This window comes from Rhipicephalus microplus, chromosome X (genome assembly GCF_043290135.1).
Source record: "Rhipicephalus microplus isolate Deutch F79 chromosome X, USDA_Rmic, whole genome shotgun sequence".
Classification (NCBI taxonomy): Eukaryota; Metazoa; Arthropoda; class Arachnida; order Ixodida; family Ixodidae; genus Rhipicephalus; species Rhipicephalus microplus.
Window position 1 is genome coordinate 79723317 of NC_134710.1, and position 16410 is coordinate 79739726.

Consider the following 16410-nt stretch of genomic DNA (forward strand, 5'->3'; position numbering starts at 1 on the left):
AGATACACCTGTTCCTTCCTCGCTCTCGTTGGAGTAGCTTTGAGAACAGCAATGATCGTTTTGCACAACGGCTGTACTTATCCTCACCCAATTCTCGCGTGTACATGCAGCGTATTGAGTTTTATGTAAGACGGTTGTGCTTGTATACAGAAGAGCACGTGCGCGCGATTAATTGCAGCAACGCCTCCATAACCGTTACCCTCGCTGAAAACATGCAAATACCTTGTGATCCAACGGTACGAGGAACAGGCTCAGCCTACAAAGGAGTGACAGACAGACGGCATTGACTTGAATCTTCGAGCTCTTGGCATAATTCACGCTTGAATAAGCATGGATTATATTACACGTTCTGTAGCTTCGCAAAACTGTTGTTTACATCAAAACTTGAAGCGCTATACCGCGTATTTGTGCCGAGTTCCACGATTAACAATAGAATACACGCTACGTGGAAACGGTGTCAAATAATTGTGTTCGTCATTGACGTAGCAAGAGAAAATAAAATGCCCAATACTGACGAGCTCCCGGTGCCTGTCACTATCAAAGCTTTGTTATTTAACATGCCGCAAAGATTATGCCTGTCCTCGCACTCTCTTCCGTGTTCCACACACACACACACACACACACACACACACACACACACACACACACACACACGCGCGCACACACACACACACACACACACACACACACACGCACACACACGCACACACACACAAAGACCTCGTGCCCTGCGTAGTGTCGCGATACATTCATTATTGAGATACAAATGCAGTTTTAAAATGTATCTCCATACAGATTACAGATACTCAAAATTATCTCTCAAATACTATCGCGATACTGCCCAGCCCTGCGATTCAGCTACGATGAAAGGGGTTACAGAACGAATAACTGTTCTTGTGACACCAATCAGCTATTATTTAACTGCAGTGGTGGTACAATGACTTCTCAAAAGAGCTGCGAAGCTATACCTATATTGATTTTTAAGTCCGTAGAGCTGTTATCGGTCTGGTCCGCTACTCAGTCGCGAGCCGCGCGCTTGAGAGGAAGCCAAGGGCGTAGCCATGGGAGGGGGGAGGGGGTCAACTCCCGAAAATTTTTAATTACACAGTGTCATGTGTTGAGTGTAAGGACTCCGGGAAAGTGATGGCGTCAAAGACGAGAATGCTGTTGAGTCACTGCGACACAGACAACAAAAAGAAAATAAGATGAGAGACGCGGGAAATCCTCATGGCACGAGCACCGGGGAAGGAGAAGAGAGGAGCGGAGGGGCAGCGCGTGGGGAGAGGAGAGTTGGCGGAAGCAGCAGGAACAGATCCCGGGGCTCCTTCCGACGCCTGGTGCCTCGCAGCCTGTGGCTCTGAATCGCCAAGAAGAAGTCCACGGGCCGCCCCAGAGTCCACCCGAACGTGAGTCGCCACAATTAAGGCACCCCCAAGACCCATTGTTTAACTCCCTGCGGAGCATCGAGAGTGACTCAACGTATACGCTGCTGGCGTTGCATCTGGGACGCTCCATGTTTCTCTGGCCAATCCGCACGGTGAAGTGCGGTCCTTGAATTTCTTGCTTCGGTTCATGTGAACTGTGAATTGATTTATAACTAGTGACCCTTATCTCTTTATTTCATAGAACGCGAGTGGCTTGTCTAGTTTTTTTTTATTTTCAGGAATTAAACGTTTGAATGTGTGTGTGCTATTGATAACGCCCGCTTCGTCCTTCACCGTATCAGGTTCGGGAAGAACCTGATACGGTGAAGATAATACATCGCGACACACACACAAACACATACACGAACATTCATAATGTGTAATTGTAACCCCTCCCCCCCCCCAAAAAAAAAAGATTCTGGCTACGCTCCTGGAGGAGGCATATAAGAGCTTAGAGTTGATATATGAGAGGCTCTGCTTTAGGAGCGTCATCTGCCTCTCGGGAATGCGTTTCAACGGGACGAAGTCGCTCCCTTCGGCCGAAGTCTACATCCATGCTCAAATATATTCTTACAAGGAAACGTATATTTGCAGATCTTTACGACGTTTACACGCGACGACAATGCCTGGCACACTGGCGGGCTGGGACCAGTCTCTATCTACTTCGTAGTCTTTTCTTTCAGGCAGAGACCCTCTACCGCTTTATGCCCCAATCCCGCTACTGCCTTGTGGCACTACCCCGCGGCGTTAAAGCGCCGCGGGGTAGCAACGCCATACTGGTGATCTTGCGTAGGACTTTGTATGGTCTGTCATTGCGAAATAAAAGTTTTTCTGAGAGGCCGATGTGAAGACATGGGGTCCACAAGAGTACGAGAGAACCTGGTGCATATGAAACTTCGCGGTGGTGACGATCGTATCGATCTTTCTGAGAGGCTTGAGAAAGTATGAGTCGTTCTCGGGCAATCTGTCGTGCTGCGTCGGCTCGCTCTATGGCATCGCGGACGTATGTGACAGGGGATCATGAACCAGCGGGAAGGAGTGTATCAAGAGGCAGAGAGAGTTCACATCCAAAAAGAAGGTAGAACGGGGAATAGCCTGCGTTGTCATGTCTGGAGGAGTTGTAAGCGAAGGTGACGTAGGGTAACGTTGCGTCCCAGTCACGGTGGTCTGGAGAAACATATATTGACATGTCGGTGATAGTGCAATTCAGGCGCTCTGTAAGTCCATTAGTTTGTGGATGGTATGCCGTTGTGAACTTGTGGTTCGTGGAACAGGAACGTACCATATCCTGGATGACGCGAAATAAAAAGTATCGGCCTTGGTCAGTAACGAACTGTCGAGGAGCACCGTGATTCAATATGATGTCATGCAGTAGAAAGTCGGCGACATCGGTAGCGCAGCTGGTTGGAAGAGCGCGGGTGATCGTGTAACGTGTTGCGTAGTCGGTCGCCATGGCAACCCATTTGTTCCCAGATGCAGAAGTGGGAAACGGCCCGAGAAGGTCGAGCCCTACGCGGTAGAATGTTTCAGCAGGGATCTCAATAGGGTTAAGAAGGCCAGCTGAAAGCGATGTTGGTCGTTTTCGACGTTGACAAAGGTCGCAGCTGGCGACATACTTTTGCACAGAGCGATATAGGCGTGGCCAGGAAAAACGGCGCCGGACGCGATCATAAGTGCGGGCGACTCCCAAGTGACCAGCGGCAGGTTCATCGTGAAGCTGTCGGAGAACATCTATACACGCAAATGGGAAGGCACGACAAGAAGGCGGTCAGGACCATTAGGGCGCATGTTGTGGCGGTAGAGAACACCTTCATGAAGGAAATACAAGTTCAGAGAAGTGGGTGGAGTAGCCTAACTCAGGCTTTCTATGATGGGAAGTAAATCCTGGTCGCGGCGTTGCTCAGAAGCGATATCAAGAAAGTCTGATATTGAGAAGAGGCAAGCCTCAGTAGCTCTTTCTGTGGTGTCTGGTGAATCCACTGGATACCGTGACAGGCAGTCGGCGTCTTGATGGAGGTGACCAGATTTATATACGACCGAGAAGGTGTATTCTTGGAGGCGGTCAGACCAACGACCAAGACGTCCCGTGCGATCCTTGAGCGATGAAAGCCAGCAGAGTGTATGATGATCAGTTACAACAGTAAAACTGCGGCCGAACAGGTACGGGCGAAATTTAGCGACAGCCCAAACAAGAGCAAGACACTCTCTTTCGGTGATGGAATAGTTCTTCTCGGCAGCGGATAAAAGGTGGCTGGTGTAGGCGATGACACAGTTGCGTCCATACTGACGCTGAGCTAAAACAGCACCAATTCCGTGGCCACTCGCTTCTGTACGAACTTTTGTCGGGGCAGTCTGATCGAAGTTGGCTAATATTGGCGTAGTCGTGAGGGCTGCAATAAGCACCGAAAATGCAGCACTTTGAGGCGAATTCCAAGTAAATGGAACGTCTTTTTTAAGAAGCTCGGTGAGAGGCGGCGCAATATCGGCGAAATTCCGGAGAAAGCGGCGAAAATAGGAGCACAAACCAAGGAAGCTCTGGACATCCTTAGGAGAAGAGGGTACGGGAAATTGGGTCACTGCGCGAATTTTGTCCGGATAGTGCTGTACCCCAGATGCGTTAACGAGGTGACCAAGTACAGTTATTTCGCGACGGCCGAAACGGCATTTGGAGGAGTTCAGCTGGAGACCAGCGTTGCGGAATACTTGGAGAATACTGGACAGTCGCTCAAGATGTCTTGCGAACGTCGGTGAAAAAACAATTATATCATCTAAGTAGCATAAGCAAGTGGACCATTTGAAGCCGCGCAGAAGGGAGTCTATCATGCGCTCAAAGGTGGCCGGCGCATTACAAAGCCCAAACGGCATTACTTTAAATTGGTATAACCCATCGGGGGTTACAAATGCTGTTTTTTCTCGGTCCCGTGGGTCAACAGCGATCTGCCAATAACCAGATTGAAGGTCAATGAATGAGAAAAACTTTGCGCCATGAAGGCAGTCAAGGGCGTCTTCTATTCTTGGTAAAGGGTAAACGTCCTTCTTAGTGACCTTGTTGAGATGTCTATAGTCGACACAAAACCGCCATGTGTTGTCCTTCTTCTTGACAAGCACGACCGGGGATGCCCACGGACTAGATGAGTGTTCGACGACGCCTTTGGCGAGCATTTTCTCGACCTCTTTCTGGATGACAGAGCGTTCGGCAGCGGAGACGCCGTAAGGGCGGAGATGAATTGGGTTGGCATCGCCGGTGTTGATGTGATGGGTCACAACTGATGTCTGGCCTAAAGGGTGGTTGTCAAGATCGAATATGTCCGCATAGGATGTCAACAGACGGTGGAGGTCTTGTGCTTCGGAGGGCGAAAGATCTGGTGCTATCATTTTGGCAATGTCAATGCTTGACAGGTTGGGCGCAGTGAGCAAGTTGACGTGCGGAGTAGGTTGCTGAGCCGACAGTTCAGAAATATCACACTCTTGCAACGACGACATGACGCCTAGTTTAATACCAGCAGGCAGCACATGCGTGGAGAAACCAAAGTCCAAAGAGACAGATGGGTCTGATTGTGGCATACTCTCACCACGGTGTGCGGGACAACAATGGAGTGCTTTAGCACAACGTCGGTAATAGGTGAAATGACATATTCACCATCGCGCACAGGCGGATCACACACGAGCTGCACGTAAGTCGCGGCTTGCGGCGGAAGATGCAGGAACTCGGTGGCACAAAGGCGACTTTGAGCGTCATGGGCAACAGCGGCGTCAAAAGGCAGTTCCAACTGAAGAAGACCCGTCGAGCAGTCGATAAGGGCGGAGTGCGCAGAGAGAAAGTCGAGGCCAAGAATGACGTCATGTGGGCACTGCTCAAGCACGGTGAACAATACGACGGTCTGGCGCCCAGCAATACACACGCGAGAGGTACACATGCCGAGAACGGCAGATGTGCTCCCATCGGCAAGCATTACTGCACACTTAATAGGAGGCGTGATCACTTTTCGCAGTTTACTACAGAGAGCAGCGCTCATGACTGAAATGTGTGCACCAGTGTCTATGAGGGCTGTAACGGTAACGTCATCCACCAAAAGGTCCAAAATATTGCGGCGTGTAGGAATCGTCAACAGAGGATTTGCAGAATGGGTCGTTAATGCAGCGTCACCTCCGGGAGCTGCATGGTCTAGTTTCCCGAGGTTGAGGGCCCAGGTCGTGCAGGGGACCTGGATCGAGAAATCATCGGCGAGAGAGATCGGCGGCCTTGGGGTGATGGTGACCGGTTGAACCTTCGGCCCTGAACGTTAGTAGGAGCAGGCTGTGGATCGTACGGAGTAGAAAGGCGGCGAGAACTGCCTTCAAAGCGACGCCATGTCCCAGTGTTCCAAGATGAATTGGATGACCAACGATTGCGACAGTAGCGTGCAATGTGGCCGGCGCGAGAGCAGTGAAAGCAGATCGGTCTATCATCCGACGTTCTCCATTCAGCAGGGTTCCGGTAGCGGGAAGGGTAGCGGGAAGGGTACACCGGAATCTGGTTAACAGAAGCCGAGCTCTCGGTAGTGCGAACGGCGCAAACAGGTGTGATGCCAAGATTTGCTATTTCTTGGCGAACGACGGCTTGGATGAGGGAGACGGTGGATGCATTGTCTTGAGGACCGTCAGAGGCGATGGCTGCAGGAGCCATTTCTTCCAGTTCACGACGAACGATTCGGGTGACATTTTCGGACGATGTAGCTTGCGTGAACTTGGGGCTGTCTTCACAGGTCGAAGTGGCTGCAGTATTAGGCATACGCGCAAACTGGTGGGTTATGCGACGGTTCTTGGCGTGCTCGAAGCGCTGACACTCCTTCACAACCGCGTCGACGGTGGCGCAATCTTTAACGATCAACAAATTGAAGGCGTCATCGGCAATTCCCTTCAATATGTGAGCGATTTTGTCAGTTTCGCACATGTTCTCGTCCACCTTTCGACAGAGGCCCAATACGTCCTGTATGTAAGATACATACGATTCCGTCGATGTCTGCGCGCGACATTCCAGGTCTTTCCTCGCGGCCTGCTGTCGCCCAAATGGCCTGCTGAACAACTCGACAAGCTTCAGTTTGCAAATGTCCCAGCTGGTCAACTCCGACTCGTGCGTCTCATACCAGGTGAGCGCCGCATCCCGCAAGTAAAATACAACGTTGGCCAGCATCAACGTGGGGTCCCACCTATAGTATTCGCTCACGCGCTCGTACAATGTGACCCAATCTTCAACATTCACCTTGTCCTTTTGCCTGTGCCCGAGAAGGTTCCGGGGTCTCGTGGAGGCAGGAAAATCAGAGGAGGCAGCTGCTGCTGCTGCTGCTGCTGCGGCTGCTGTTGCTCTTGTGGGTGGGCCTGTTGAGCCATTGCAGGAAAATGAAGGTGGCGACCACTCCGAAGTTCCGTGTTGGTTTGCCGGGAAAGCCAGGTAGGCGTACCCAGCACCTCCACCAATAATCTTACAAGGAAACGTATATTTGCGGATATTTACGACGTTTACACGCGACGACAATGCCTGGCACACTGGCGGTTTCGGACCAGTTTGTTTGTTTGTTTGTTTGTTTGTTTGTTTGTTTGTTTGTATCCTCTAATCCATGGCTCGCACCCACTCTGATGGGGGATTGGCCAAGAGAACATTTAGTCTCATATGGACGATAACTGCATTATTGCTTATAATGAAAAAAAAAAGGGGGGGGGGAGTTGTATAGTGAAGACAGTATGTTAAAAAAAGAAAGAAACCAAAGATTTAGATAGTGAGAAAAAAGAATCAACAACAAAGTAGACACTAATAGCTACAACTTGATTTTGGGAGCCGACCAGGCAGCTGGTTTTGCCAAACCCAATTAATTTGGTATGTCACGGATTTATCCAGAATTGAAAATTACTTTTCGACCCGTTTTTTTTTGAGTATCTGTTAACCGTGGGCTTTATGTTGAAAAACGTTTAGAGTCTTGAATAAAATTACACACCGCATCGAATGCATCTCTGTGGCAATTTCCCAAAACAGAGGCACCAAAACTTAGAACATTTTCTGTGGTTAAATTTAAACCTAGCTTCGTAAATGGAATATATAAAAGTCGTTTCCTAATTAATGCATAGTTACGACATGAGCCAAAATAATGTTCAATAGTTTCTGATTCTTCGCAGAACGGACAAAGGGGGGGAAGTGTCAGACCAGCTCTGTGTAAATAAAAATTTAATGGGGGGACACGGCACCGGAATCTGGAGATTATAATTTCAAGTTTTTTTGACGGACTCCACTGGGCTTTCCATGGAAATTTGAGGTGCTGATAATCTGTCCATGGTGTGATATTTTCTAAACTATCTGTAAAAATACCAAATTTTCTATATCTAACCCCTGATAAGTATTCTAACTCGGGAAGTACTGAAATTACTGGTCCATCGAGTGATGCTCGTGCCAAAGCATCTGCCAATTCATTTAATTGTAATCCGCAGTGACCTGAGACCCACACTAATTTGAGGAGTTTTAAATGCGGCGGTGCTAATGTGTGGAACGCTGCTAGGGCACGAGATTGTTCAGAGGTTGTCAGAGCTGCACACACCGAAAGTGAGTCTGTTAGGATGATTGCACTGGTCTCGGTCATAGGAATTTTACGAAGAGCTAAAATAATAGCTACTAGCTCGGCTTCAAATATAGGAGTGAAATCTGGAAGCCTTACCGAAAAAGACCAGCCGAAGAAATCAGACCCTACGCCTGCCTTTTCATTGTTGACAGAAGCATCTATAGCTATTACATTTTTTGTTTCTGCATGTGCCAAGTAATCGTTTAATGTAGTGATCAAAAATCTAGAGATTGCAACTTGGCTTGTGGGGGGAAGATTTCATCGTACTCTATTCTAATGTTGGTGGTTGAGGAATTAGTTTCAATTACTGTGCTAATGTCTACATTTATGCAATCCAGTTTCTTTTTGACGAAAATTATCTGAGGGGTAGGAAATCGAGGCCAATGTGCAAGAAAGAAAGAGTCAGGGTCGCTGATAAATGCGTACTCTGATCTTCGCGCTGGTAAACTGTAGAACTTTAAGAAGGTTTGAACCGTTAGAATGCGGAATCGACAGAGGAGTGTTGGCAATCGCGCTTCTTGATACAATACATTATTCGCCACGAATCTGGGAAGTCCCAGGCATATTCGCAGGGCTTCTCGCTCTAACATTACTGCGGTTTAATTTTATAACCAGCGGCCCCCGAGAATAATACACACCCAAATTCCAATATTGGTCGCACATACATTTTATATATTATTAACATCGTGTGTCTGCGCAGCCCGTATTTTCTGTTTCTTAACCTGCGTAATGAACCTAACGCCCGTTGTGCCTTTGCTGTTATATATTCAATGTGTGGGCTCCAATTTAGCTTTTCATTATAAATCATTCCTAAGTACTTGACTGAATCAACTTGTGGAATAGGTTCCCGATTATACAATACAGAAATTGAAACTGTATCTTCTATAGGAAACACCAAGAGCGCACTTTTACTGATGTTCAATGACAATGAAATGGATTGCAACCAAATTTCTAGTGTATTAATATATCTTTGCAGTTTTTGATGTAGTGAGTAAATGTCGCTCTCTGCAGCGAAGAACGCGATATCATCTGCATAAATGTAGACACTGACATCCTGAACAATTGGAATAGAGCTCATCAATATATTGAATAATGCTGGAGATAGGACGGACCCTTGGGGAACACCACGTTCCTGTTTGAATTTATGCGAACAACAACCATCCTCCACGCAATACAATTCCCTTGATTTTAGGAATTCTGCTATCCACTCAGTAATATACTGAGGAAACTTTAGACTCTGCAAGGTGGTCAGTAGAATAGAGGGCTCGACACTGTCGTATTCTTTAGCCATGTCGAGAGTTACTAATGCGGCGTACTCTTTCCTTTTACGAGCAAGCTGTATTTGACTCTCTAAATCCACATGGGCACACCAAATTGAGCATTCACAACGAAAACCAATTTGATTTGGCTTTAATATGACCTTATTCGTCATCCAGAAGTTTATTCGGCCCTTTAGAACCCTCTCTATGAGTTACACCATGTTCGAAGTTAGCGAGATGGGTCTGATATTTTCTATGGTAAAACCTAATCCTTGCTTTTTCATTAATGGGATTACCTTAGCTATTTTCCAGTCATACGGTATCCAGGCATTCTTTAAAGAGTAGTTTATAAGATTGAGGACGTCGCCGGGGGATAGCTTGAATAAAATTTCGATCATAGGAACTGTGATTCCATCTGGACCAGGAGCTGACGATGGTAGATCTCGAATGACTTTTGATGCTTCAGACAGCGTTACGTTTTCGAAGTCAGTGCTTATGCTAGACTTTTGCCAGTTGAAAGCCATAATCGAAGAAAATCTAATTTCTAGACCTCTGCCAATTGAATCTAAAGAGTTCTTCGTTTCTTCCAATGATAGTTTTTCATAATCAGTATTTAATGTAGACGGCAAGATTTTGCGAGATCGCATATATTGAAATAAAGCTTTCTTATTTTTGGATTTCGAGAGCAAATCGAAATGTCTTTTATCATATTCTTCTTTAGCTTGGGCCACCGTGTGTTTAAATACAGCGGATAGAAATTTATAATCTGACCAGTTCTTAGGGGACTGATTATGTATTAGCTTCTTCCAAGCTGCCTGTCTTCGTCTGTGATCTCGTGAACAGTTGGAATTCCACCAGGGGCTATAGGGTATTCTCTTCGCCGATTTAACAGCGAATTCAGCGTTTTTGTATGCCCTTTTGATTACTGCGCTTATTTTCATAGCTTTAGTGTCATCTCCATCCTAAGAAGGAGCGTCTAAAGCAGTTTTTAGGTCATGTTGAAATTTTGCATAATTTATATAGGTTCGGGCATGGAAGCATGATGGTTTGACGGGGCAAGCGATCTCGAACATTATTGGAAAGTGGTCACTGTTGGAGGCGCAATCAAGGGCTGTCCCCGATGTACTAGCAATGGCCGAGCTTACAAAGCTTAAATCTAAGGCGGAGCGTCAATGACCTCGAATAAATGTGGGAGTTCTAGCGTCAAGGCACAATAAGTTGTTGTCTACCGACCAGTCCCACAACCGTTGTCCACACTGATCTGTTCTAAAACCCCAGCAGGTATGGTGAGAGTTGAAGTCACCAACTATAATTTTTTCTTTACAGCCTGAATTAGCAGCCATATCTAACAATATCGTGTCTTGAACGCCTACAGGAAAGTAGACGTTTATTAGCGAGAAAGGCAGGTATCCTGGCAAGGTAATATCTAACGCGAAAATTTCGCATTCAGAAGACATACATTTGTATGAGTTTTTGACTTTTAAACTAATTTTATTGTTTATAAAGAAAGCTAAACCTCCACCTTTGAATGGGCGGTCTAGACGAAAGGTTTGGAAGTTGGGTAGGTGAAATACATGATGTGTGGATAGCCAAGTTTCTTGTAATGCAATAATATCCGGATCGAATTTGGAAGACAGGTATAACAGATCTGTTATGGCTGAGTGAAGAGATCGGCAATTCCAATGTATATTTTTTAAGAGACCCTATGATTTCGTTAAAATGGTTTCGGCAATCACCTTATCTAAAATACTTTCTTTTAGATAATCGGTTTTTGAAAGGTTGTCTTTCTGGTATTTCTTGCTTTTTACATGTTTCGGCGAGCCAGGTTTTTTCGATACAGGGGATCTAGAACGCTTTAGGCATCTGAGATCTATGTCCATATCTTGTGTGTCCTGAGAAGCTTCCTGTGCTCTCTCGCTTTGCCTCTGAACGCCTTCTCCAGAGGACTCTGCAGACTGTGCATCCGGTGGAGTTATCTCAGATTCTGCCTCACTTGTCGGGTGTGCAGACTCAGCATTTTTTACAGCCGTACTTATATCTATCTGTGCTCCATAGACTTGTGCGATTTGGTTATTCACAATGTGCGACAGCGACTCACATAGGGTGGTAGCAAGGCGTTGCATAGCCTTATCCACAGCCTTCTCGATCATGTCCGCAATTGATAGGGAAAAGGATGCTAATGTGCGACAGCGACTCACATAGGGTGGTAGCAAGGCGTTGCATAGCCTTATCCACAGCCTTCTCGATCATGTCCGCAATTGATAGGGAAAAGGATGCTTCCATTGCTATGTTATGGCGGGCAGCTGCTCCTGCATACCCTTGAGTTCGGGCTTGGATTTCGGCAATGGCATCCTTTCGGGAGCATCGCCTTCTGTCTACAATTTCAAGGATTTGGATTTCACGTGCCTTGGCTGAACAGTTTGGGTTATCAGCGCAGTGTGCTTCATGGCAAAGACAGCACTTTTCTTCATTACTTTTACAGTCGTTTGAGTTGTGCGTCTCACCACAAATTCTGCATCTAGGTACTGACCTGCACCCTTTCACTGTATGCCCATAACGCCAACACTTAATACACTGTAGGGGACGAGGTGATAGTAGCTCCGCTCTGTATATCAAAGGCCACGCTTTGATTTCGGTTGGGCGATTCGACCCGGCAAATGTAGCAATCACGGACTCCGTTGGGACCTTGTTCTAGTCCACAACTCGACTACATCTATAGATAGCTATCACACCTGCTTCTGAAAACATATCTAATATCTCAGTTGGGGTCAAGTTGACATCGACACCCCGAACGAGGCCTTTGACGCAAGCTAGGTGAGGTGGAATGAATGCGCTCACCGGGTTGGTAGCGAATACCGAGCATTTTAGAGGTCTCGAACACAGAGCTGGTCAGACGAGAAGCAAAGAATGCCACCCTTGCCGAACTGCCTGACCTCTGTGATGCTTTGTTAGTGAGTTGTAGCGGCTCTCAACTCCGTCTGAATCATTTTTGGATTCTTCATCCGTATAATACCATCGTTGTTTGGGACCAATGCCACAGGAACGGATGAGATGCCATTGCGTAAAAACAAGTCCACTGGCAATTCCTGCGAAGGAAGAGAAGCAGACCAGAGGAAAGCCCCTGGTCCAGGTGAGGAAAACGGCATCTGCCTGGTCGTACTATCTGAAAATACACTCGCTAATCAATCAGGACACTATAGAAACGCTTACGAAAAAAAAAGAATGAACAAAATCAATCACAACTACTGAATTCTTGGCCAAACCCTCAGAGCAGGCAAACGTCAGCCGTTGATCGAAAGCTCGAGCCACTGCCTATGGACCAGTCTCTATCCACTTCGTAGTCTTTTCTTTCAGGCAGAGACCCTCTACCTCTTTATGCCCCAATCCCACTACTGTCTTGTGGCAATATACAGATACAAGTCTACCAAAATAAACGAGCTCGTGCATTGGGCCTGCAGGTGCTGATGAACCTTCACGAAGCGCCTACGGAGTGAATGACCGTAATCTGGGAACTTTCGCTTGCAAATTGCCGATGCACGAGCGCGTCTTCTAGCAGCATCATGAATTGACGGACAGACGAACGGATTGGACGCACTTTTGAAATTCCCGCCTGTTGGTGTACGCTCACATGGCATGCTAAACTAAATCACGACGAGCTCCTTCATCGTGCGCTGAACACTCGTGCACATACACAAAATAAGAAAATATATGCGTAAAACATATGCTTCTTGGATATTTTGCATGCTGATAACAAAAGAAAATGACCACAGAATTATCACGCAGTGTTGAAGTAATAAAGCAAACTATCGAACTAGCGGAAGCTGACGAAACTGACGAATGCCCAAAACGGTAGTTAGCACCATCGCCACTGACATCTTGCTCGTTTTCGAACGTTTGCTAGGCATCGGTTCCAAGATCGACCTCCTTTGGTAAGTGAAGGCTCGCTGCAAAGATATACGTTTCATCGAGAAAAGAATGGTGAAGATTGCACTACAACTTCGCGCCAATCTAGAAAATGTCGCAAGCTTCAAGCCGAATCCAGACTGCGTATGGTACCTTCGGCTGAAATGCTTGAACTGCGGCGAGCAGACCAGCGCTTGGCAAACCGTGGAGGCTTCCAACCGGTCACCAATGAAAGGCAGTCGCGGGGAGGCGAATTTAGTTCTCAGGTGCAAGTTGTGCAACCGTGTGAACAGCATGGACGTTCTGAACGACACGATACAAGCTTACAGCGCTGACAACTCGTTCGAGTTCGTGACCATCATTGTCTTTGAGTGCCGCGGAGTGGAACCGGTCGCTTTTGACGCCAAGGATGGTTTCACTGCTACAGCTGCTGAAAGTGGAACTGTTTTTGACGACGTGAAGTTCGAGAGCAAGGAGTGGGCCGAGTACGACGAAGAAGGGAAACAAGCCGTTGGGATCTACGATCTCCAGCACAAGTTCATCAAGGTGAAGTATAGGCCGCGCATTTGCCCGTGATCCGGGTGAACACTTGTCTAGTCTGGCATGGAGCAAGGGACGCCGACCGACAATGGGCCCGAAAGACGCTGTTCAAAAGTTTGAGACTGAAACTGCGTGAGTGCCTTCGTGCAGTTTCCTTTTTTTTTTTCCTTCATCATCTTGCGGACACTTCGCCAGCCTAGGAGTCACAAGTACTGTATTACGCCACCTCCCCTTTTTTTTCTACACACACGAGCTGTCTCCAGTAAATTCACTTGTTTCTGCCTTTGCCTGTGGTGCCAGCATACTATGCTCCGCGTTGCATTAATTAACGTTACACGAACACCCGCTTGCTTTGATAGGATGCCACACAGTGCAGCTTAGATTGCGGTTGAGCCCCCATCGGAATCGAGTTTCCTGATCGCAATTGGCTGATTTGTGTTAAAAACGGAAGGAAGCCTATTGCGTTCGAGAATCGACCTAGATGGGAAGTGCCCGTGTGCCACCTATTAAGGTTTCATTGGCACATGGCCTCGATTTTCGCTTGGTCACTTTCGCTGTACAATCATTCGATAAGGCAACATACAGTGACCGTCATAGAGTTTTCTAAAATTAACTAGATGGGACTCTGGTGCTGCGATCGTTCTGCGACCATGGGAAGTTTGGGTATGACATAGATTTGCCTAGTCTTCCTCCTAGCGGGCAGCGAATCTCACTTGTGGCTTTGTTTATTGCTTTGTTTTGGTGTTGTATCAAATGAAAGAACAAACACTTTAGATCTTCGTGAGCTGATTTGAAATAATAATCCTAAAAGGTGAAGTTGAAGTGTAAATGCTCAACATTTGCCGATTGTTGTTTCGTGACAAAGCAGCTTAAAGCCACGCGGAGCCTGAAGGAACCTAAAGTACGAAGACTAGGCAAATCCATGTACTACCCATAATTCTCATGCTAGCTGAAGCATAGACACTAGCACCAGAGTTCTCTCTAACGTATATTTAGGAAAATCTATGGTGACCGTCACTCCAATGAGACATCGCACAAATGTATCCGGGAAAGTAATTGAAAAAAAAAGAAGGCACCACTATTCGGCAGACAGATGCTTACAGTCACTATTTTGTGCGTTCAATATATAATGTAAAACTGTGATGTGTCAAGTATGCACATTTCTAAACTGGAAATTTGTCAAGAGATGTGTCTATCTCCCTTTCCAAGCAGTTTTGTAGGGTACAGTTGCAGTTAAAATGAGGGAGCCCCGCTGCGGTGGTCTAGTGGCTAAGGTGCTCGGCTGCTAACTTGCAGGTCGCGGGATCGAACCCCGGCTGCGGCAGCTGCATTTCCGATGGAGGCGGAAATGTTGTAGGCCCGTGTGCTCAGATTTGCGTGCACGTTAAAGAACCCCAGGTGGTCGAAATTTCTGGAGCCCTCCACTACGGCGTCTCTTATAATCATATGCTGGTTTTGGGACGTTAAAGCCCACATATCAATCAATCAAAATGACAGGAAGTCAGCTTTGTATAGTTATTATTACTGGTGCACATAAGAGAAAAATTGGAATGGTATTATGCTATGTCTATTTAAAATTATGCAAATCTATTTCCGCATAGTGTAAACCTTGGATTGTTGAACTTATTAAAGGCCACCGCTGCAGCAAGCACAAAATCATTTTGCTTCTGGCATTTCAGCATGATGGTTTATTTTGTTTAATGGGTTGTGTATGAAAAAAAAGAGGTCATAGAAAAAAGTAAAAAAAAATTCTGGAATGCATTTATTGAATGGGTTAATTAGTTAGCCACACAGTTGGAAGACGCACTGGAATAGCTTTTGTCTTTTCGTTTATATGTGCTCACTACAGTGGAATTCAATACTTCCACATTGAAGATTAATGGGAAGTGCTCTATTTCAGTGGAATGCATGTTGAATACCAGGTACATATTGATAGTAATTCCAGTGCAATGTGCCACATAACTCTATTGACACTACAATCTTCAGTTAGCAAGACTTTTTGGAAAATTGCCCATAAAAACTTGTCTGAGGCTACAACACTTTCAAGAAGGATTGTATGTTTAAAGCTTGAAGGTGATTGGTTGGCGTTCACAAAAAGTAAAACATTGAAGCTAGGAAATGCATCATCGTACTGAAGAAAAAAGTGTAGAGTTTTCGTGTAATTAACCGAGGCTATTTTCACCAGGCTGGAGGTGTACACCTACATTGCTCTCTTCTTATTGTGGCTGCTTATATAGAGGCCTGTGAACACTGCTGTACTATATATCAACTAAGGCACCTGTTGCATGCCTCCGCAGAGTTTACCGAGCACCTCTTGTACCAGAACTGTCTTTCAGGCCACAGAAGTTATCGGGAAATAGAAGTTTTTTTTTTTTAAAGCTTAGCAGCTACATGCATTTTTTCATAGTGCTGTTATATAGTGGCAGATATTTCAAGATATGCCCCAAATTCTAAAAAAATCTGGGAAATGCAATATTTCTTTGTTGCCTTCCCAAATACTTATTCTGTAGCCATAAACGTCATAAGGTGGCTAAAGATATCATTTGTTATGCTCAGTAAGAAAGTTAAAATTAACTTTTTAATTAGTGGAGTACGGCAGTTATGTCAAGTAGACAAATAGAAGTCCTTTATGAGAAAAATCCATTATAGCTTTGAGATTTCGAAAAAAGCGGCCTCTAGTATGAGCTGTGAACTAAT

The 16410-nt window shown here is 46.1% G+C and overlaps 2 protein-coding genes across 2 annotated transcripts in view; one reads left to right on the top strand and one right to left on the bottom strand.

The window, feature by feature from the left end:
* LOC119176142 (uncharacterized) overlaps nt 1-16410 on the bottom strand; it is an 87928-nt gene that overhangs the window by 28641 nt on the left and 42877 nt on the right. The window lies entirely within an intron of this gene.
* On the top strand, nt 13149-13749 carry LOC119176143 (CXXC motif containing zinc binding protein). The gene has a single exon (XM_037427295.2). The coding sequence runs from the start codon at nt 13246-13248 to the stop codon at nt 13747-13749; it is 504 nt and encodes a 167-aa protein (XP_037283192.2). The 5' UTR covers nt 13149-13245.